The 24255-nt window shown below is 38.6% G+C and overlaps 1 protein-coding gene across 4 annotated transcripts in view; it reads left to right on the top strand.

The window, feature by feature from the left end:
• COMMD1 (copper metabolism domain containing 1) overlaps positions 1-24255 on the top strand; it is a 218550-nt gene that overhangs the window by 140150 nt on the left and 54145 nt on the right. The window contains exon 3 of one of the 4 annotated variants that reach the window (XM_045979845.1): positions 21548-21610. The exons of the other annotated variants lie outside the window; for them this stretch is intronic. Coding sequence (XP_045835801.1) covers positions 21548-21586 — 39 coding nt within the window. The 3' untranslated portion in view covers positions 21587-21610. The remainder of the gene's footprint in view (positions 1-21547; positions 21611-24255) is intronic. 4 annotated transcript variants of the gene reach the window in all.

Genomic DNA, 24255 nt, shown 5'->3' with positions numbered 1-24255 from the left:
TTAATTTTACTTTGTTAAAGTATACTTAGAGTTAATATTATAAAAGACATAGTAAACTTTTAAAATTGAAATATATTTAACATATAACATGTAAATTTAAGGTATATAACATGTTGATTTGATTTATATGTTGCTTATATGTTTATATACTTATTTATATATTGTGCTTTCCAATATTCTGTCATTTAGGTCACTGATCTGTTCTTCCGCTTCCTCTGTTCTACTGTTGATTGTATCTAGTGTTTTGTTTTTTTAAGTAGGCCTCATGCTTTATCTAGTGTATTTTTAATCTCATTTATTGAATTCTTCATCTCTGATTGGTTCTTTTTTTTGAGGGTCTCACTGAGGTCCTCCACTCTTTTCTCCAGATCAGTGAGTATCTTTATAATCATTACTTTAAATTCTCTATCAGGGATATTAATAATTGTCTCTGTTTCCTTTAGTTCTCTTGCTGTGATTTTGTCCTTTTCTTTCGTTTGGGACATATTTCTTTGTCTCCTCAATTTGTCTACCTCTGTGTTTGTTTCTGTATGCTAGGAAAGTCAGCTATGTCTCATTCTCTTGAAAGTAGTGGCCTTATGAAGACTAGGTCCTGTAGTGCCCTGCAGTGCGCTATCCCCTGTTCACCAGAACCTGTTGCTATTGCTTCAGGGGTGTCTCCTATGTGTGTTGTGTGTGCCCTTCTGTCGTGGCTGTCCAGTCATCTGCAGTGGCTCTTTTTGCCTATTATGGGCAAGGTTTGGTCCCTGTATTATTAGTGAGCCAGTCTGGGGCTGCCTTGGGCTGGAGTTGAGTCAGACCAGGCAATTGCTAGAGCTCTGGTAGCACTGAACTGCAGGGCGCTTTTTCTGTTTCGTGCCCTTAGAAGCTTTCATTGTTGGGCAGGCCTGAAGTAAGACCAGGTGTCTGCCTGCAGCCTTCTGCTGGCGCTGCACTTAGACTGATGTGTGTGGTTATCTTCCCTTCTCCCCTGGGCAGTCACTTTGGGGTGATACTGGTTCCTGTCAGGACTGCCTCCCCACTTCCAGCCTACGGCCCCACTTTGGATGGACTCCTGCAACACTCATGTTGGAGGGCAGCAGTCCACAGGAGAATGTGGAGGGGTAGAGTATGGCCCAGTGCCAGCAAGTTTCCTGCTGGTGTGCTGTGAGAGGGGACCTTCATCCACTGGGAAAACTCCTGCTGAGGCCAGGTGGGTTGGAGGGTCAGATCTGCAGAAGCCTGAGAGGGTGGAATGCTAGGTAGAGAGTGTTGGCTCTGTGCCAGTGCCCATGTATTTAGTGTGTCTAGCTGAGGGTTGAGGGAGGGAAATGATTTCCCCCAACTCCTTTGCTCTTGGATAAGTCTTCCAAATATCCCGCCCCTCCAGCACACACTCTGAGATTCGTAAATAAACCTTCCTGTATACCCCTTGCATTTTTCAAACTGCCACTTCTGTGCTGTATGTCAGTGGGGCTGTTTGTTATGCTGTCTCTTTAAGTGTGGGGACACAGTTTCCTATTGCCCTCTGCCTCTTCTAGAGCAGAATCCTCTGATTTATGAAGTTCCAGATGCTAAGCCCCACTGATTGTAGGCCTGCCCCTCTGATTTTCATAGGCAAATGTTATGGGGATTCCTCTTCCCAGGCCGGTCCTCTGTGCCTGGGATGCCTGGCTCAGGGTGTGCTCTTCTCCCCTCTCCGCATCTCTTCCTCCCCTGGACAGTCTTAGGTCTGTTTGGCTCTCTACAGCATCTCCAGTTTTCCTGTCCTCCTTTATGTGGCCTCTTGTCCACATTTAGCTGTGGAGAGTTTGTTCTGCTAGTCTTCCAGTTGTTTTCTGAGTTATTTACACAGATGTGCGTGTTAACCTAATTATTTCCATCAGACCAGAATCTTTCCACTCGGCCATCTTCCCTGGAAGTTCTGTATTTTAACTTTAACTCTTTTTTTTTTAAACATATATCACTTTTTTTTTTCTTTTCAGCATAACAGTGTTCATGGTTTTTGTACCACACCCAGTGCTCCATGCAACACGTGCCCTCACTAATACCCACCACCTTGTTCCCCCAACCTCCCACCCCAACCCCTTCTAGACCCTCAGGTGGTTTTTCAGAGTCCATAGCCTCTCCTGGTTCACCTCCCCTTCCAATTTCCCTCAACTCCCTTCTCCTCTCCATCTCCCCATGTCCTCCATGTTATTTCTTATGCTCCACAAATAAGTGAAACCATATGATAATTGACTCTCTCTGCTTGACTTATTTCACTCAGCATAATCTCTTCCAGTCCCATCCATGTTGCTACAAAAGTTGGGTATTCATCTTTTCTGATAGAGGCATAATACTCCATCGTGTATATGGACCACATCTTCCTTATCCATTCGCCCGTCGAAGGGCATCTTGGTTCTTTCCATAGTTTGGCGACCGTGGCCATTGCTGCTATAAACATTGGGGTACAGATGGCCCTTCTTTTCACTACATCTGTATCTTTGGGGTAAATACCCAGTAGCGTAATTACAGGGTCATAGGGAAGCTCTATTTTTAATTTCTTGAGGAATCTCCACATTGTTCTCCAAAGCGGCTGCACCAACTTGCATTCCCACCAACAATGTAAGAGGGTTCCCCTTTTTCCACATCCTCTCCAACACATGTTGTTTCCTGTCTTGCTAATTTTGGCCATTCTAACTGGTATGAGGGGTATCGCAATGTGGTTTTAATTTGAGTCTCCCTGATGGCTAATGATGATGAACATTTTTTCATGTGTCTGATAGCCATTTGTATGTCTTCATTGGAAAAGTGTCTGTTCATTTCTTCTGCCCATTTTTTGATATGATTATCTGTTTTGTGTGTGTTGAGTTTGAGGAGTTCTTTATAGATCCTGGATATCAACCTTTTGTCTGTACTGTCATTTGCAAATATCTTCTCCCATTCCATGGGTTGCCTCTTTGTTTTGTTGACTGTTTCCTTTGCTGTGCAGAAGCTTTTGATCTTGATGAAGTCCCAAAAGTTTATTTTTGCTTTTGTTTCCTTTGCTTTTGGAGACATATCTTGGAAGAAGTTGCTGTGGCTGATATCAAAGAAGTTACTGCCTATGTTCTCCTCTAGGATTCTGATGGATTCCTGTCTCACGTTGAGGTCTTTTATCCATTTCGAGTTTATCTTTGTGTACGGTGTAAGAGAATGGCCGAGTTTCATTCTTCTACATATTGCTGTCCAGTTTTCCCAGCGCCATTTGTTTATTTTTTTTTTATTAAAAGGTTTTATTTATTTATTTGACAGAGAGAGAGATCACAAGTAGGCAGAGAGGCAGGCAGAGAGAGAGGGGGAAGCAGGCTCCCTGCTGAGCAGAGAGCCCGATGTGGGACTCAATCCCAGGACCTGGGATCATGACCTGAGCTGAAGGCAGAGACTTTAACCCACTGAGCCACCCAGGCTCCCATCCCAGCGCCATTTATTGAAGAGACCTGTCTTTTTTCCACTGTATATTTTTTCCTGTTTTGTCAAAGATTATTTGACCATAGAGTTCAGGGTCCATATCTGGGCTCTCTACTCTGTTCCACTGGTCTATGTGTCTATTTTTATGCCAGTACCACGCTGTCTTGGTGATCACAGCTTTGTAGTAAAGCTTGAAATCAGGTAACGTGATGCCCCCAGTTTTGTTTTTGTTTTTCAACATTTCCTTAGTAATTCAGGGTTTCTTCTGATTCCATACAAATTTTAGGATTATTTGCTCCAGCTCTTTGAAAAATACCAGTGGAATGCCCATTCTCACCACTCTTGTTTAACATAGTACTAGAAGTCCTAGCAACAGCAATCAGACAACAAAGAGAAATAAAAGGTATCCAAATTGGTAATGAAGAAGTCAAACTCTCTCTCTTCGCAGATGACATGATTCTTTATATGGAAAACCCCAAAGACTCCACCCCCAAACTACTAGAACTCATACAGCAATTCAGTAACATGGCAGGATACAAAGTCAGTGTACAGAAATCAGTGGCTTTCTTACACACCAACAATGAAAATACAGAAAGGGAAATTAGAGAATCGATTCCATTTACTATAGCACCAAGAACCATAAGGTACCTGGGAATAAACCTAACCAAAGAGGTAAAGGATCTGTACTCGAGGAACTACAGAACACTCATGAAAGAAATTGAAGAAGACACAAAAAGATGGAAGACCATTCCATGCTCTTGGATCGGAAGAATAAACATTGTTAAAATGTCTATACTGCCTGGGGCAATCTATACTTTTAATGCCATTCCTATCAAAATTCTACTGGTATTTTTAACTTTAACTCTTAACAGTTATTGCTTAATTACTTTTCAAAAGGTTTTAAGAATTCACACCTCTCGAGGCGCCTGGGTGGCTCAGTGGATTAAGCCTCTGCCCAGGGTCCTGGGATCAAGCCCCACTCCTGCACTCTGCTCAGCAGGGAGCTTGGTTCCCTTCCTCTCTCCTTTCCTCTCTCTCTGCCACATCTCTGCCTAATTGTGATCTCTGCCTGCCAAATAAATAAATAAAATCTTTTTTAAAAAAAAAGAATTCACACCTCTCCCAGCAGTACGTAAGATCAGTCCATTCCTACATCTTTACCATCCCTGAATGTTACCACTCTTTAATTTTTTTTATCCTGGAATTTAATAAAAGATACCCCATTATTGCTTTATTCAGCATTTCCTTCCTCACTAGTGAGGTTGAGTCTGTTGTTCCAAATGTCTATTAGGCATTTAGATTTCCTCTAAATCTAAATCACACACTGCCTGTGTGCATTCTGTGCCTGGTTTTTCTTTTTCTTTTTTTTCCTTAGATTTTATTTTTAAATAAACTTTACAGCCACTGTGGGGCTTGAACTCATGACCTCGAGATCAAGAGTCTCATGTTCTTAGGATTGAGCCAGCCAGGTACCCCGTGCCTGTTTTTTTTCTGTTGGATTTCTTTATCAATATAGAGAAGCTTTTGTATTAGAAATTTTAAATCAGTTAAGTGGTATAGTTGCTATTCTTTTTTATTTTGTTAATGTGATTTTTTTCCTTTGAAATATTTCAAATTTCTATATATTCAGATAGGTCAGTCTTTTTTAGATGTCCTGATTTTTGTTAGATCTCCTCTAAAAATTCTCCTATTTTTGTTTTTATTTTTGTTTATCTTTTGACATTAACGTTAAGTTTGTAACCTATTAGGAATTTGTGTATAGTATAAGTGAAGGGTCTAATTTCCCTTTTCTGGTAGCTTGAGAAGTGTCATTTAAACCTATATACTATACTTAGTCGGCCTCAAAATTAACCTGTACCCACTAATTTTATATAATTTATCACTAGATCAGAGGTTAAAAATTGGATGTACAACCCTTTAAAAAAAAAAAAAGACAAAATTCCAAAAGTTTGTGTGAATTTGTGATTTGTGATGCTGAAGAACGGAACAAAAACTTTTTTGTCCAGTTCTGAACATGTATATACCTTACTACTACTTGAACCAGGATTAAATAAATTTTCTCATATTGTATTGTGTTGTGTCCCTTCTATCTCTGTTCATTTAGAGCAGGGGTTGAATTTTTTTTTTTTTTTTCTGTGAAGACCTGGATAATAAATATTTTAGGCTTTGGTGGGCCATTTTGTCTCTGTCACAACTGTTCAGCTGTGCCATTGCAGTGCAAATGCATCCATAGATAACATGAAAAGGAATCGACCTGTCTTCCAATAACACTTTAATAAAAAGAAAAGAAAAGAAAAACCAGGGGCAAGCCACATTTGGCCCATGGGATGAGGTTTGCTAATTTTTTAATCTAATGCATTACTACCACCTTTTCTTTCCTTCTCTTTTCTTCTTTTTCTTCTCTCTCTCTCTCTCTCTTTTTTTTTTTTTTTTCCTTTTTTATCGCCCCTCCAAGAGTCTAAACCAGTGTTCTTATAGAACGGCTCACTTTCTGGATATCTTCTATTCCTTGTGTGTCATTTAACTTATTTTTTTCTTTCTGTGTTCCCTGTAAAATGAAAATTAAGTCTAGAGATTTGATTTGTTTCAGATTAAACTTTTTTTTTTTTCAATTCGTATGTGAAGTTCTTAGCAGAAGTTTTGTTCAAGGGGAGAAAGGAAAAAATTTTTTAGGTTATAGAGTTTTGTGGATTGACACCCAAACTCTTAAGGGATCTAGCATCTGTGAAAGGTTGGTCAGAACACTAGGAATAACAGAAAATACCCCTGGGTACTGGAGACAAAGAGCTTTTTAGTTTTTATGAAGCCATTCCTATATATTGATTATTCATGAATGGACACGTTACACTCAGTATTCAGTCTGATTGGCTACTGAAATTTGGGCATTTAAAAACTTAATTAAATACCTCTATTCTTGGGACGCCTGGGCAGCTCATTGGGTTAAAGCCTCTGCCTTCGGCTTAGGTCATGATCCCCGGGTCCTGGGATTGAGCCCCACATCGGGCTCTCTGCTCAATGGGGAGCCTGCTTCCCTTCCTCTCTCTCTCTCTCTGCCTGCCTCTCTGCCTACTTGTGCTCTCTGTCAAATAAATAAAATCTTTAAATACCTCTATTCTCTCCTGAGTGAAGCACATTTTAAAACGTGGAATGGTTTCTGGATTGGTCTTTTTTTGTTTTCCTTTATGGGATCAGCTTTAAACACAACTTCTATTGTCCTAAGTCAGGAAAACAGATGACTTCAGCAGTGACTTTCTAATTCGTTATTAAAATGTTCATTTTTATGTGTAAGCCTGTTGATTCACAGACCTGTACCCCTGGGGCAAATAATACATTATGTGTTAATTTAAAAAAATAAGAAAAAAAAGTTCACTTTTATGACCTCTCGAAAAGGTTCATTTGATCTTTTTTGTAATTAGGTAAAATATGCCACCATCAGTTTTCTTTTTTCTTTTTTTTTTTTAAGATTTTATTTATTTATTTGACAGCGAGAGAGATCACAAGTAGGCAGAGAGGCAGGCAGAGGGAGAGGAGGAAGCAGGCTCCCCGCTGAGCAGAGATCCTGATGTTGGGGGCACAATGGGGGGCTTGATCCAGGACCCTGAGACCATGACCTCAAACGAAGGCAGAGGCTTAACCTACTGAGCCACCTAGGTGCCCCAGTTTTCTTTTCTAAGTGGTTTTCTGTTCTTTAAATGGCAGCCATTATTTCTATATATATCTTATCTAAGTAGTAGTCTTTTAAATGCTGTGCATAGGCTCCATAATAATTTTAACTGGTCTATACCTAGATTAGACAAGTAAAGACTTCTATCTAAAGTTTTGTTTTGTTTGTTTGTTTTTTAATTTAGTAGCCTCTTCCAATCACAGACTTTAGGTAAACCTGAGGTAGGAAAAATGACATCAGAATAATTCCACTGATCATTGATAATTAAGGCCTTTCATTTGTGCTGTTCAGAGAGCTACAAGAACATTGTCTCATAATTCTCTGAAGTGGACAGGGAAATGCTTTTACCCTAACTTACAGATTTAGGTTGTGGTCTTTAAAAAGTTAAGAGAGTTTAAAAAAAAAAAAAAGGGGGCGCCTGGGTGGCTCAGTGGGTTAAGCCTCTGCCTTCAGCTCAGGTCATGATCTCAGGGTCCTGGGATCGAGCCCCGTATCGGGCTCTCTGCTTGGCAGGGAGCCTGCTTCCTCCCCTCTCTGGCTGCTGCTCTGTCTACTTGTAATCTCTCTCTCTCTCTCTCTCAATCTGTAAAAAAAAAAAAAAAAAAAAAGTTAAGAGAGGTGTTTCACATAGAATTAAAAGCAAAAGTAGGGATGAATTTTAAAAACTGTTTCTTCATCTTTTCTAGATGACTCTAAGTCCACCGTTGCTCTTTTCAAAATTACAAGGATTATTGTAATGTGTTTGAGATTTTTCTAGTCAAAAGATAAAAACATGAAATGAAAATTTCAGTCTGTTCTGGTTAGTGCATTTCATACGCAACTAAACATTTCTAGTGGATGCTTACTAGATAGTTAATGATGCAGTCTCTTATCAAAAATACTTAAGACTTTACAGAGAACAGTGGACACATTGTCATTTATTATGTATCACCTAAACATTTTCAGTGTTAATAACTTTTTGTTCTTAAATGTTCCCTAGGACTACAGAATATACCAAGCATCCAAAACCAGTTTGGGGTGCAGGTTATTAATATTATTAACTTTTTAAAGAAGATTTTATTTATTTATTTGAGAGAGAGAGAGAATGAGCAGGGAGGAGGAGCAGAGAGAGAGGGAGAAGCAGACTCCCTGCTGAGGAGGCAGGGAGCCTGATGTGGCGCTTGATCCCAGGAACCTAGGATCGTGACCTGAGCCGAAGGCAGACGCTTAGCCAACTGAGCCACCCAAGTGCCCCAATATTATTAACTTTTGAATAGAGACGTTTCTACATAGGAATGTATTACTGTTACTTCAGACGTATTTCTTTCTCTTATTTCCTGTTTGAGTAAATAACATTGCCATCATACTTTTAACCCAGCCTAAAAATACCAGTGATCTTCATTACTTTTCTCTTCCTTACCTCCTGTCCAATTGGTTACCTGGTCCTATATGTTTGTATTACTTTGCATACCCATCTATCATTCATTCCCATGGCCACTGCCCTAGGTCAGGTCCTCTTCTGGCTTCTAATCTTTTGCTTTTCTAGTGTTTCATACTGCTTCCTGAAATAAATATCTGACCATTTAACTCTTTTTGAATGGCTTCTATCACCTGAAATCCTAATGCTTTATTATGAAATCTTATCTTGACTGTATCCCATCCTGATTCTCCTTCCATCAGACTAGACTTTTGAACTTCATGTAAACACTCTTTGTACTGTTTTTGTACTTGTACTGTTCCTCTACTCAGAAATACCCCTTCCTCTATTTCTTTCTATAAAAATCCTAGTTGAAATGCCCTCTAACTTTACAAACTCATTCAGGTGCTGGAAGAAATTGACATAGGGTAACATTTAACTTGAACAACACTTTAAAAAGTCAACTTGAATCTTAATTGAAATACCCTATATTTCACATTGGATATATGACCCAATTCTAGCCTTTTGTTTCTTTTTTAAAAAGCAAAGGCAGTAAAGCATTACATTGTGTAAGACAGCAACCCTTAGTGTGTTTCCTAAGATTGAGTCTCTTATGGTTTGTCCCCATCTGGATCCCATCTTATTTCATTTTTTCTTTCTCTGCAACACTTCTTTTTTTTTTTTAATTAAGATATAATGTATTATTAGCCACAGGGGTGCAGGTCTGTGAATCGCCAGGTTTACACACTTCACAGCACTCACCATAGCACATACCTTCCCCAGTGACCATAACCCAATCACCCTCTCCCTACCCCCTTCCCCCCAGCAACCCTCAGATTGTTTTGTGAGATTAAGAGTTTCTCATGGTTTTTCTCCCTCCCAATCCCATCTTGTTTCATTTATTCTTTTTCTTCCCCCTAACCCCCCCATGTTGCCTCTCAACTTCCTCATATCAGGAAGACCATATGATAATTGTCTTTCTCTGATTGACTTAGTTCACTAACCATAATACTTTCTAGTTCCATCCATATCATCGCAAATGGCAAGATTTCATTTCTTTTGATGGCTGCATAGTATTCCGTTGTATATATATACCACATCTTCTTTATCCATTCATCTGTTGATGGACATCTAGGTTCTTTCCATAGTTTGGCTATTGTGGACATTGCTGCTATAAACATTCGGGTCCTGCAACACTTCTTAATTTCACTCTTAGAAGATAAATCATACAGTGCATAAAGCATATCAAAATAATACTAACTCATAAATAAGGAATAACAATAATAAATAATATGTATGTAGTCCCTCTTCTCTTGAAGGCATATGTGTGGAACAAAGGCTAAAATGTGTGTGTAAACTTTTAAAGGCAAATTACAGTTACTTTCACTGTTACTCTTATCCTACACCTTTCTATTTTTTTAGCAGACAGTTTTGCAAATATTTAGTATGAGTGCTGACTTTTTTTTTTTAACTATAGCTCATTTTTTTGGAAAGAGAATAGAGACGTTGTATTTCAAAACCAAGGAAGGTTGTGACACTTAATTCATGGTATTGCCATTTTAGTGGAATCTCAGTGAATCTCATGTATATAAATAAGAAAAAAAATAATAGAGACTTTCAGTGGTCCAGTATGACCCATACTGTCTCACTCTGTAAATCCTTCAGGTCAGAAGGAGAACTAATGGTATTTTGAAACAAGTGTACACATCTAAAAGTACCTTCCAGAATCCAGTGGTCTCAGATTGAATTAGAAAAAGAAAAGGTTCATTGCTTGCCAGGGGCTTATTCCCCATTTTTCATTTCTGTTTGTAATTCCTGTCATCTTTGTTTCTTATGCTTTGGCTAAGAAAGGGCAAGTCATATTTATTGGAACTGGGTTTCAATAAACATTATGCATTATGGTAGAAAAAAAAAATCCTAGCTGAGATGTCATTTCCTTCATGAATCTCTTTAATTCTTCCAGTGAGGCTTAATGTCTCTTTTTTATATACATTTATAATACCGGGCCTAAACCTTTTCTATTATATCAATGGAATTTATTCTGAATTGTAGTTCATTGTATACATACATCTCTTCTATTCTACTGTGACCTTACTATGGGTGGAAACTGTATATAGAACAGAGTCACACCTTAAAAACTTTGTATGTAGGGGCACCTGGGTGGCTCAGTGGGTTAAAGCCTCTGCTTTTGTCTCAGGTCATGATCCCAGAGTTCTGGGATCGAGCCCCGCATCAGGCTCTCTGCTCAGCAGGGAGCCTGCTTCCATCTCTCTCTCTCTCTGCCTGCCTCTCTGCCTACTTGTGTTCTCTGTGTGTGTGTCAAATAAATAAATAAAATGTTTAAAAAAAAAAACCACTTTGTATGTAGTAGTCTTTACTTTCAACTTTTAATTGAATTCTATAATCCATTGAGCAGATCAATTGAGCATTTTTTATTTTAAAGATTTTATTTATTTATTTATTTGACAGAGAGAGATCATATACTTAACCCACTGAGCCACCCAGGCGCCCCGCAATTGAGCATTTTTAAAAATTGATTCATCTTTATACTACATACATCTTTATACTACAAAATTATTAGAGTAAGTTTGTTTCACAGCTGGTATAAGATTAGGAAAAGGTTGCTGTCTTTGTACATGTTTCCTGAAATCAGTAAGTGTAGATAGAAATGGACTCTTCTGTTATCTATAAACATTCTAAACAATTAAAATTTTGCAGTTATATGTATTCTACCTATCTTCTGTGAAATTGTTGTAGGACATAAATAAAGACTGACAGAATTCAAAACATCACTTAGTTTTTTCCATCCTTCCCACTGGCCATTCATTTATCATTTAGAATTGCCTACTGTGGGGGTGCCTGGGTGGCTCAGATGGTTAGGCATCTGCCTTCAGCTCAGGTCCTGATCCCAGGGTCCTGGGATCGAGCCCTCCATCGAGCTCCCAGCTCAGCAGGGAGTCTGCTTCTCCCTCTCTCTCAGCTGTTCTCCCTGCTTGTGCTCTCTTGCTCTCTCTGTCAAATAAATAAACTCTTAAAAAAAAAAAAGAATTGCTTACTATGTTCCAGGCACAATTCTAGATGCTAGAGATACAACTATAAACAAACACAGTCTTGGTTTAGGAAATGTATAAAGAAAATAAATATATACAATACAGTAGTAAATTAAGAGTTGTACAAAATGGTAATAGTGCTAATGCTGTTTCTATACAATTGTCAGAATCTGGGCTAATGGTTTGCTTTGAGTTTAAATTTATATTTAAATATTTTAAATAAATTTATATTTAAATCCTTACTTGTGTATCACTTCCCTTGCTTGTGCTAAATTTTGTTAGGGTTTGTATTTTAGGTTCTAGATTACATGGTGATGTATAATTATTAAATCTAAATAGAATTTATTAAAGTTAAATATAATTTTTTGAAATGTGTGATTCATGTTAAGTAATATGTAAGCTCCTAGAAAACATTGTATGAACATCAAATTTTTAAATTTTTTTAATTAAAGGTTGTTTTTTTATTTATTTGAGAGAGTGAGAGAATACAGAGGGAGAGGAAGAGAGAGGAAGATTCTCCACTGAGTAGAGAGCCAGATGTGGGGCTTAATCCCTGAGATCATGACCTAAGCTGAAGGCAAATGCTTAACTGACTGAGCTACCCACGTGCCCCATGAGCATCAAATTTTTTTTATTTTTTTTTTCAGCATTAGAGGATAAGTTTTTAAAAGATGTTGTTTATTTATTTGACAAAGAGAGAGAGATACCACAAGCAGGCAGAGGGGCAGGCAGGAGGGCGTGGGGGCAGGGAGCAGACTCCCTGCTGAGCAGAGAGCCCTAAGCAGGGCTCAGTAGGGGACTTGATCCAGGACCCTGAGACCATGACCTCAGCTGAAGGCAGAGGCTTAACTCACTGAGCCACCCAGGCGCCCCAGAGGATAATTTTTAAAAGACTGATAAGAGGTGTCCACATGGCACTGTCATCTAGGCGTCTGACTCCTGATTGCGCTCAGGTCATAATCTCCAGGTTACAGAATCGAGTCTGGCCTCTGCCTCTGCGCTCAGCATGGAATCTGCTTGGGGTTTCTTTCTACTCCCGCAGCCCTCACCCCCAAATAAGTAAATAAATCTTTAAAAAAAAAAAAAAAGACTGCTGAAAATCTTTAGATGTTAAATAGTCATTTTTCATTTCTGTAACATAAGTCTTTATATATGGTATGCTTGAATGTAGGTGCACACATATACATACATACATACATACATACATACATACATACACACATATCATAGCTAGATTAACAGTTTGTTTCCAGTGGGTACCACTTAATTTTACATGTTTATAATCTTTTTTTTTTTTAAGTAGTTTGTATTTTTTTTCCAGTTCTATTGAGAGGTAACGTGTTTGCTAATTTTAAAACATCCATCTCAGTTATTTGGCTGTAAACGTTCTCTGTGCTCTACCTAGCATAGCTTACTTTTTGCTATAGCAAAATATGTCTGTTGTTGCTGGGCCTACCCTGGGAATTGACCTAAGATAAGCTACTTTCCCAGCAGTCCTTGCTGTATGACTAGTAAATCATTGCCAGCTTCTCAGTCTTACCCACTGGCCCAGCTCATTAGATCAGAGGGAATGCTGGACAAGGGTTGCTTACCATTCACAGGCTAAACAGGTATTTGTGACATGATTTGGTGTGACGGGCTCTGCTCAGGCAAAGATAGTAGTTTTGGGGTGAAACAGATTCTCCTTAGGATTTTCAGTTTATTGATGTAAGGAAGTTGTTTAATGGTGCTAAGCTCTGTAACTGAGAGGTCACATAGAGCTTACATTAGGGTAGTATTTACTGGCTGTCTGTGTACGTAGAAGTTTTCTGGGAAGGAGAAGAGAAGAGTACTGATGGACAGAGGCAGACACTGTGTGTGGAATACCCACATGCATGTGTATGAAAGTTTGTATGTATGTAAGAAAAAGGCACATACCTGATAGAGTAACAGCACTTCTTGATAGTTTCCTAGGCCCTGTGAAGCCCAGTGTCCTCTTCACCCTCCTATAGACTTACCATGCTCATTCCCAACTCCGTGCATTTGCTTAAATTGGTCTCCCCACTTTTTGTCTCTTTCCCCCCTCAGCCATCCTGAACATTGCCACCAGGTTAGCATTCCTTAAAATCTGCTCTGATCATGATATTTACCTGGCCAGAAATCATTATGTTTCCCATACTACCTTCATAATAAAGTTTAAGTTCCTTATCATTGTGGATATGACCTTTCTCAACTGTGCCTTATAGGATATTTTTTGTCTGAAAGAACAAAGTACATTTAATACATTTGGTATTTTAAAGATTTATTTATTCATTTATTTTAAAGAGTGGGGAGCAGAGGGAGAGAATCTGAGGCAGACTCCCTGCTGAGCATAGAGCCAGATGGTGGACTCGATCGATCTCATGACTCTGAGATCAGGACCTGAGCTGATATCCAGAGTCAGAGAGGCTTAACTGACTAAGCCACCTAGGTGCCCCAGTACATTTGGTGTTTTAGTATCCCAGCTTTTAGTGAGAGTCAGTAGCTCAGTTCTTCTGGCCATTTGTCTCCAGGAATTTTACTGAGAGTATCCCCTGGACTAAAAGCCCCAGAATCATTTGTTGCAGAAGAAAACAGAAATGGTTCTGAGGATGAAATAAGAGCTGCTAGAGGCATGTGTCTACATTTTGAATATAGATAGTAGTGCATTCTGGGCTTGTTCCCAGTGGAAGACTTTTCTGAGACCAGCCTTGTCAATCCAGCTTTTTGCCCACTGATAAGCAGTCTGATAAAAGCTCTGTCTGCTGATTAACTGACAGTGTGCCAAACTGTCCAGTAACCTTCTCTTTGAGTTTTAAATTCTAAATGTTTTTATTGATTAGAAAGAAATAGCCCTTTAGAGACCATTTAATTTTTTTTTTTTGCAAGTTTTGACCACCACAATGCCAAGGCAGTTGACTTATATAGTGTGGTTGGTTAAACTGGCATTCAATTGGGAATTTTCCAGAACTCCCATGTTTCATGAGTCAGCATCCAGCCTTATCCTCTGTTTTGAAAAAGAGGGGAAGAACAGCAACATACAACTTTTGGCAAGTGATCCTCCTCCTCATAATGGCTCCTCATTATCTATAGATTTTCTCTTTTAAAGATTATCCATAAAAATCTTAGCCCTTCACTCTAGAATTCAGTGTCTTTTACAGTTTTTTCCCATCTGTGTATTATTCCTTCTCTAAAGGAATTCTTCAGCCAAACTAGCCTGTACATTCTCCTTCCTTCTCCCAGCAAGCCAGGCATATTTCTACCTCATTGTTTTTGCACATAATGATTGCCCAGCCTGAAATATCCTCTTTCCTATCTCTAGTTTGCAAGGGCTTGCTTAATATTTATTTCCTCAAATCAGAATATTGGTAAGTTATTTATCAGCACAAATAACTCCATTTTAAATAAATGGTCTACCTCTTCACTGGCAGAAGAAATCTGCACTATGAATTTATAGTAAGCTGTAGGTGACTGGGCGTTTTGCAAATAAAATTTCAGGGGTATCACACAAAAATGTAGTTTTTGGAATCTTTTGAAATAATAGCTCCATCAACACTAGGCCCACTTATCTACAAATAACAGACTAGAGCTGAGAAATGATTATCCTCCCCCCTTTTTAAAAGATTTTATTTATTTATTAGGCAGAGAGAGGGAGACCATAAGCAGGGGAGCAGCGGGCAGAGGGAGAAGCAGGATCCCTGATGAGCAAGGACCCCAATGTGGAACTTGATCCCAGGACCCTGGGATCATGACCTAAGCCGAAGGCAGACCCTTAACCAGCTGAGCCACCCAGGCTGATTATCCTTTTGAATGCTACTTATATTTGCCACTTCAGCCCCATCATTCCTCAGTCTGTCCCCATATTGCCCCAGCCTCCACTGGTTCTCTTTTTGAACTTCTGCATTTGGGCAACTGAATTTAAGCTGGTGGCTATAGAGATACCCACGGAAAATGAAAGACTAGTTTTCCAAGGAAAAAGGAGATTATCAAAGTCCTTGATGGCCTGTGTTTTAACATCTAAGAGAGGTAACTTCATATTTACTTTCTATCTTGTAATTGTTAATAATCAGCGAGAATAACTCATAAAGGATATTTAATCATGGGTTAGGATGCCAGGAAATGAAATACCTTTAAGAAAGTAATTATTTTCATCTTGTCTCAAAGGAGGGAGAAATCGCCAAGAAGGGCTATTTGAGCTCTGACATCTTTTTTAGGACCCATTTCCTCCACAGGGTGAGCCCTTTGGAATAACAGAATGGGAGCGAAGATTTCAAAACAGCTAATATAGAAGCAGGAATTCGTATTGTTCCCAAATGTAGTTATTCCTGTCTCATTTCTGATCTGAGTCTTCCTATAAATATTTTGATTTGGCAGTAATAGTTAGTAATTGTCCAATGTTTTAAATATTTTCAAGTTCTTCTTTTATAGTGTCTCATTTAAATTCTAAAAAACCCTACGAAGTGAGATAGAATAGATGAAGAAAGACTCTAGGAGTTTCAGTAAATTACACAAGTTCATGTGAATATTATTTTTTTAAGATTTTATTTATTTATTTGCAGAGAGAGATCACAAGTAGATAGAGAGGCAGGCAGAGAGAGAGAGAGAGAGGGAAGCAGGCTCCCTGCTGAGCAGAGAGCCCGATGCGGGACTCGATCCCAGGACCCCGAGATCATGACCTGAGCCGAAGGCAGCGGCTTAACCCACTGAGCCACCCAGGTGCCCCTCATGTGAATATTATATGATAGAATTGAAAGTAGATCCCACATCTTCAGATTTCTTGCCTTGTGTTTGTAATTTTATCTGTCCCTGTCTTCATTATCTTCCTCTGAGTGATCTCATCCTGCTTTTGTATGTGCTACCAAATGACAGAGGCAATGACGCTAAGCCCATAGGAAGGAGACAGTAATGTAGGAATTGAATTTTGAAACTGGGTCAACCTCTATCTGTAATTTATTCAGTATTCTTTAACTCTTTTGAATAAACTACCTGCAAGGTGACTAAAGTTTATTCATTATGCCAGAAGTTTTGTTCTACATCTTCACTGCAGATAAAAAATAACTGATCTATAAGACCTACTGAAATTACCTTTTAAATTGTTTTAATTTATTGTCTTTTTTGTGTTTAAAATGTGAGCTTCTTAAGGGAAATAACTTTTGGTTTGTTTGCCACTGGACCCTCAGCATTTCGAATTCTATACCTGGCCAGTATAATACACTCAGGTAAGTATTTGATACCTAATTTGCTGATTTAGTGTTTAATGATCCTCCATGGAGGACCTGCTGTTCCAAATCAAATGTTTGTTGCTTTCTGAGATTCCCTTTCTCCCTTAGGTTCAGTAGGGGTGGTCAGCCCTGTGAAGGAGTGTGAACATTGCCTGGAGTTGAAACAATTACCTTTATGTGGTAAAAGTCTCTGAGTAACGTGGCAAATCGGTTTAATCTTTGTATACCTTTTTCTGTCAGTGCTGCTTATCCTTTAGCCATTTGTAACCATCAGTACTTTCAAGTCCCTTTCGCATAGAGGTGTCGTGTGTTGCGGTCAGTCTATACCATGAAGTGGGAGAAGTTGGAAAGCGTTGCTATTTAGATTGTAGTCAAGAGTTTAAGATTCTAGACTTCCATAAGAAGTTTTGTACGTGGTAAGAGTTCTGTGTTGATGTAGTTGAGAGAAATACACAGACGTGTTCGAACCAGTGCATCTGCAAGTCTGCTATATCCAAGAACCGAAAGCACACAGAAGTCCAGATTCTAAAAGGTTAAGAAGGGCTTACTGTTTAGTCCCCAAATTTTGCCAGTTTCTACATGGTTGAACCTGGCCTTTTCTGATTCCTAGTATTCGAATCCATTGGGTGGTCTTGTTGAATAAAGACCTCTGTTAGGAAGGGAAAACAGGGCAAAGGAGAGAAAGACTTTTGAAAGAGCACAAAGCTCTCAGGATGTTAAGTAACACTGTAAAAACATGCAGGAGCTGATTTACTGTTTGGGGCTTGTCATAGCCTGAAGCAGTTGGTGCTGTTCCCCAATACAAGAAATTTTTTGTTTCTCTAGGACATTGTCAGGCCCCAGGGGTCTTTCACATGACTGTTTGTCACTATTAAGAGCCAAGGGCCTGTTTTGAAGAAAACAGAGCTGGTAGTTCAAGTATTTAGCAGAACTCCTTATTATTGTCAGAGGACAGGATGTGTGTAACAGGATGGAAAGAGAAACTAATATTTATTGAGAGTCTGTTTCACGCTGGACACGGCGGTGGATGCTTGCGTGTGTGCCATCTTATTTAGTCTTTACAGCAGTCCTGTGAGATAGGTATTATTTTTTCATTGTCTAGATTTGGAAACCACGACTTCAAAAAACTTGAATGACTTTCCTAAAATCACACAGCTAATAACTGAGCTAGATATAAATCCAAATTGTCTAACTCTCATACCAATAATTTTTGCCCTATAATACGTCTTTGGGTTCCATGGGTAATAATAGAGAGAGCTCACTTCCTGATTTTCCTATATAGGGAGAGGGAAACAGTATAAAATGGCAGAATTTACATGCATTTACATATTCCTTTCTAAACCTAACCTTCAAAATGTTTTAAATATAGTGAGCTTTGAAACATAATACTGACATCTCATGAGTGATGCAGTGGATGAGAAGTGTTTTTCTCCTCAAATTAAAGGTGATTGCAAAAGTATATGCGATTTCTTTGAAATTTCCAATAGAGTCATTATGTCCTAAGGAAAAGAGGCTCCTAATGACTTACAGGGTATATAGCATCTTCAATGTCATACGTTTACATTTAAGCTCTAGTTGAGAATTCCCATTTTTAAGCAGCTTTATTTTTAATCTAAGTATTTCTTGAAGCCTGACTCATACTTGGGGTCTCTGTCCTATAAATGACAGAATTATTGGAAGTTCTTTCTTAATGCTCACATTATAGAATTTTTACTTTTCATTAATGAAGAGAAAATAAAGGCTTTGCATTAGAATTTTCTTTTCCCTTTGTCAGAGTATAGATGTAACCTCTCATTCAGCACAGTGATGAGAGTATAATTTTCTATTTGCCTTGCTGGAGGCCCCTTTTCACAATTTGAAATGTGGGACACAGGAATTTTCTTGTTTGTTTCATTTTATTTTCTTTACCCTCAGGGATCATTTGACTTTCATTTGAAGTTCTAATTGACAGAAAGGGGAAAAACAGAAAAATGCTGGAACATTGGAGTTAATAACATAGAAAAACCCAAATTAAATTAGATTCCAAATCTCCAGAGTGAGTTTGTACTTCTGTACTTAGAATTGGTACAGTTGTTATAATCCTTTTTGGTTTTGTTTTGTTTTAACCTGTGTCATACAGTACTGAATTAGCATAAGTAGAATAATTTTATTGGTGTTTTCTAAGAGAAGGTATGGAGGATGAGATTATCCTACTAAGACAATGGATTGAAAATGCTGTGCACACCAGCTCCCTTGCCCCCTTGGAGGGGCAAGAGATTTATGGAAATGAGTTGTGGACTTCCTCATTTTTTTCAGTATTGTTGCTGAATATTAAAATAAACTCTCAATTTGACTTTAAGAAAATTGCTTGATTTGGATATTCCCTCTTCTTTCTTTGGATTGACAGGAAGGACAGAGTTTGCACCTGAGCTCCTGACTCAGTTTTTAGTCAGAGTACTCCTTAGCAGTCCCGTAAGCTGGTTCATGTTCTTGGCAGCCCTGTCCTGGAGTCTTCGTGTTCAGTGCCTTTGTCATACTCTTCCACTCCACTCCACTGGCCCGCGTCCTGGCCTCAGCAGGAAGGAACGTGCTCTGTGTAGTACTTCTGGTATTCTTCCCCGAGCCAGTGCTTGTGTACTCCCTGGGCTAGGACAGGCGGCAGCAAAATACCTGGAGGCAGCCTCTAGGAGCATCCAGACAGCTTAGATGCTGCTGCCAGTTTCAGGCTGGCACTGAAGTACCTTAGCCAGACTAGATTACTACAGACAGTGTGTGTGTCAGAGTATAGTACTTTTTCTCTTTGGGAAAGTAAATTGAGATGCTGCTTCATCAATTTTATTTCATTGTTGCTGGGTGTAAGATAATGTGGTAAAATCAAGAGAGGTGTAAGATAGTTTTACAGCCACCCCAAAACTGTGTTAAATTGCTTTAGATGCATTATCTCATTAAATCTTCACAACAGTCTTACCGGTTAAATCTGTTAAAATCACTATTTTACAGAATAGAAAGTTTTAAGCTAGCCAGCCACACAGCTAGGAAGTGGTTATTGATTTACATTTGCATTTAAGTTTGTATGACTTCAAAGACCATGTCCACTAATCATTGGGGGTAGGTTCTTAGTAAATAGATTGACATTCCCTCATACATAGAATCTCACCATGAGGAAACATCAGACAAACCCAAATTGACCTTTTGTAAAATAGCTTATACTTTTCAAAGATGCCAGCATCAAGAAACACAAGAAAGGCTGACTGAGAAGTTATTCCAGCTTAAAAGAGACTAAAGATGTATGATATCTAAATATAGTCAGTGTGTGATTGTGAATTTGATTTGGGAACAGGGGAAAAAAAAAACTTTATAAAGGGCACCATTGGGGCGTTTGCTAAAAGATAGTAGCATTTATCATTATCCTATAACCATGGTTATTTAAGAAAATGCCCTTGTGATTTTTTTTTTTTAAAGAATTTATTTTATTTACTTATTTATTTTGGAGAGAGCCAGCATGAGCTGGGGGAGGGACAGAAAGGGAGGGAGGGAGGGAGAGAATCTCAAGCAGACTGCACACTGAGCACAGAGCCCCCATGTGGGGCTTGATCTCATGACTCTGAGATCATGACCTGAGCCAAAACCAAGTCAGACACTCAACTGATTGAGCTACCTAGGTGCCCTGAAAATGCCGTCGTCTTTAGGAAGTATGCACTAAAGTTTTAGCAATAAAAGAGCTGGCATCCTCTACTTACTCTCAAGTAGTTGTGAGAGAGACAGAATAACAAAGTGAATGTGGCAAGCTGAACAAATGGTGAATTTGGGACAGGAGTATAAGAGAGTCATATTTTTGCCAAATTTGTGTACACTTGAAATGCCTTGTGATACAGGAAATAAAGACAAAAGGAAAAATTAAGTTTCCTTACTGCCTACAGCCCACTGACAAGTCCTTAAAATAGGTAGAGTGACTATCCTCTGGGAGCTCAGCTGCCTCCATGTTGACCCTATGCTCGAGACAAAAGACAATCTTAGCTTAACATTATCCCAACCTCTAGGATCCTGTAAGTCTTCTTTAACATATAAAAATTCCTTTGGAAACTTTATCTCTACCTCCCAAGATACATGTTAGCAACCAGTCTTCAAGCATATAGTCCACTGATAGACATCTGAAAGGTCTCATGACTGAGGATCTCTATACAGTAATTAATGATCTTTTCCTAAAAACACCTAGCCCCTTCAAGGTCCTGGAAACCTTGCCTTCAAAATTCCTTGGGGACTTATGCTGTCCCTAGCCTCCTCCCAACTTGAAAGCATATAATCAGTCATCCATCACAAGCCTAGTACAGCTCTTTCTGCCTGTAGGTCCTGTCCCCATGCTTTAATAAAACTACCTCTTTGCACTGAAGACATCCTAGGAATTCTTTATTGACTGTTGCCCAAAACCCCAGCATTTCTACATCACCTTACATTGTACAAATGAAGCTAAAATGCTTCAGAAACCAGGAATCCAAACGAAGGCATCACAGCCAGCAATTAGGTACCATATTCTTCTCTATTCATGTTTCCTCTGGTGGCCAAAAACTTGGCAAACCAAGTTGAGGAAATAAACGTGGACTGTTATTTCATTGAGGAAATGTATGTCATACTGTCAAAATGTTTTTCTTATACTTCCATTGGGGACATACCTTACTTTTCTTCAAAATAGTTATTGCTCTTTTTTTTTAAATTAACATATAATGTATTATTTGTTTCAGGGATACAGGTAGTTATTTGCTTTTAACTAATATTTTTGTGCAGTTTCTTTTGACCTCTTTCTGATAGTTCATATTTCTGGTTTGTTTAGATATCATCTTGGATAGAGTGGCAAATGTATTCTCTCTAATGAAAGGATAGACTGCAAAGTAGAGTAAGCATTATTTGCTTTTACAAATCATTTATGTTTGTTTATTTTTATTTATAACAGTGTATATGCTGCCTATACCATCTTTCTGTTTTAGGTGGTAATCATCAAGCTTTGATTATGCATGAGTAAACTATGCTATTTGGGGCATTTTATCAAGGGCTCTCTTTCCCTTCACACCACCCAGTCCTAGTTACTCTTGGCTTGGCCAGAGAATAGCTATAGGCCAAATACGAAGGATGTTAAAAATTTGAATCCATAATTGGATATACTTCTCAATATTTTTTCAATATTTTTTCACTCTTTTTTTAAAATGTAAGATATAATTGACATCTTTCAGGTGTACAACATGAAATGATCATATTAATCTTTTTGCATTCCATAAGTGCCGATATATGTTGATGTGACTTTTTTTTAAAGATGAATAATATGGTGTTCTTGGGTTAGCAAGGCAGAAAGGAGAGTTCCTTCTGATTATAGATGGAAAGAACATCAAGTTTAAACAGGTATTTTGTTCCTACTAACTATGATTTGGGAGCAGTCTTAAGAAGTTCCACACAGGGGCATCTGGGTGGCTCAGTCAGTAAAGCAACCTACTTGATCTTAGCTCAGGTCTTGATCTCAGGATCCTGAGTTCAAGACCTGCATTGGGCTCCATGCTGGGCATGGAACCTACTTAAAAAAAAAAAAAAAAAATTCCACATATTAGTCAATTGACTAAGGTAAACATTGCTTCTACCTTTCCTGTTGATGGGGAGATGTAGCTGTATGTAAAACTGACTGCCCTCCCCTCCCACAACCTTCTCCTCACAGAAAGAGGAGGAATAAAAGGTCATCTTGCCTCAGAATAAAAACTTAGTCTCTTTATAATATGATTCTCTGCCCAGATCTCACGCATATATTAATTCAACTATTCTGCCATCCCATTACACTTAAAAAACACTAGAAATCTTCCACGGCGGCTAGGATGTACTCATTGTCTATCCAGATGTTTTTACAGGCCACTTTAGATTGATTTTGGGTTATCATACAGTCAACACTCAGGTTTCCTTTGAGTCTTTGTTAAAGTTAACTGAATCATAGAATAACTTTAACATGCAGGTACTTAGTGACTATTAATGATGGTGTTTATCTTATATACAAATGTGAGTCAGGATTGCAAAATGGTTAAGTGCTCAGACTCTGAAGCCAGCCAGACCTGGGTTTAAAACCGGCTCTGCGACTTACTACTTGAGTGGCTGCAATAAACAAGTTTTTCATCTTTCCTTACTTTCCTCATCTGTAAAATGGGATAAAATTATCCTTATCAACATGAAATGATGCATGTTAAGCACTTAGTATGCAGTGCATGACATTTTGTATATGTTCAATAAATGTTAGCCATTGACGGTTATTATTGCTATTATCATTAGTGTAATTTCTGTAACCCCCTGAATTTGCTAATGTTTTCAGATTTGTTGCACTTTTCTTGAAATTTCTCCTACTCCTGTCTTCCAGGCTAATTTCTTTTCAGTTGTGGCATTTCACTTTTTAGGCATTTCATTTTTCCCCAGAGTCCAGAGGTGATCCTCTCAATATCCTCAAACTTTTCTATTTCTTCTACTGTTTCCAGAGTCTACTGAATAAATGGTGACCAAGTAAGAAAATCTATTTCTATGCCAGTTAGGACCTGACTGCCTGTTCTGTCTCTTGCAGAGGACTGAACTCTAATCTCTAGTCTTTAGAACTCTGGGCAATTTTAAGAAAATGAGGCCTTTCTTTCTTTTCCTCCACAAATTGGACCAGAATTATATCAAATCCCATAAAATCCATTGTATCATCTGATGAAGTCTCTTGCTGGATATAGCTGAAAAGATCTGGATCAGATAGATAAGATCTATCTGTCACTTCCATAGTTCTTCCAAGTACCTTAACTCTGGCTTGGTTTCTTCCTAGTTAATAAAACTGTTCTAAGGATCAGATGAGGTCATTCATACAAAAGGGCTTTCTAAACTGTAAAGCACCGTGTTAGTGTGAGGGATGATTGTTGTATATGAACAAAGGCCCCAGCAACCTAAGTGATGTCAGAATGCAACCCTAGGTAATAAAGATCCAATCTCCTCTCTTCCTGCCACTTCAGAAGTTTGCAGTAAATTATTTGAGCTAAAAAGGCTAGTGACTAACTTCATGCACTGACTACAAATCCTTTCTTCTTCTCTCATCCCCATATTCTCTCACGGAATGGTGTGCCAGATTCTGAGTCAGTCTTCGGGCCTGGACTTTGGGACACAGCATGGCAGGCAAAGTACTTCATAGGATCTGGGAATGAGGATTAGCAAAGCTTTCTTTTGTACCATTTTCCAATCCCCTTCCTGGCAGCTTTTATCCTGTCAGCCCCCACAGATTAAATCACATCTCAAAATTGAGTTCAGTGAGAATGAAGCCAGATGAGGCTTCTGCCAAACTAGGCTGGCAGACCTGAGTAATCAGCAGATAGTGTGTGTGCATGTGTGTGTATGTGTTTCTGGGATATTATAAATTTCTTTCTGTATAATAAGAACAGCAAGCCTAGAATTATGTGTGAGATCATCATCATCATCGTCAACCACAAGCACATAATGCTTGATAAATGCGACCCTCCAAGCTGTTGTGATTATTATGGGCTGAATTCT

Source organism: Meles meles, chromosome 15 (assembly GCF_922984935.1).
Source record: "Meles meles chromosome 15, mMelMel3.1 paternal haplotype, whole genome shotgun sequence".
Lineage (NCBI taxonomy): Eukaryota > Metazoa > Chordata > Mammalia > Carnivora > Mustelidae > Meles > Meles meles.
Note: the sequence above shows the minus strand (reverse complement) of the source record. Positions and strands in the feature narration are given on the sequence as shown.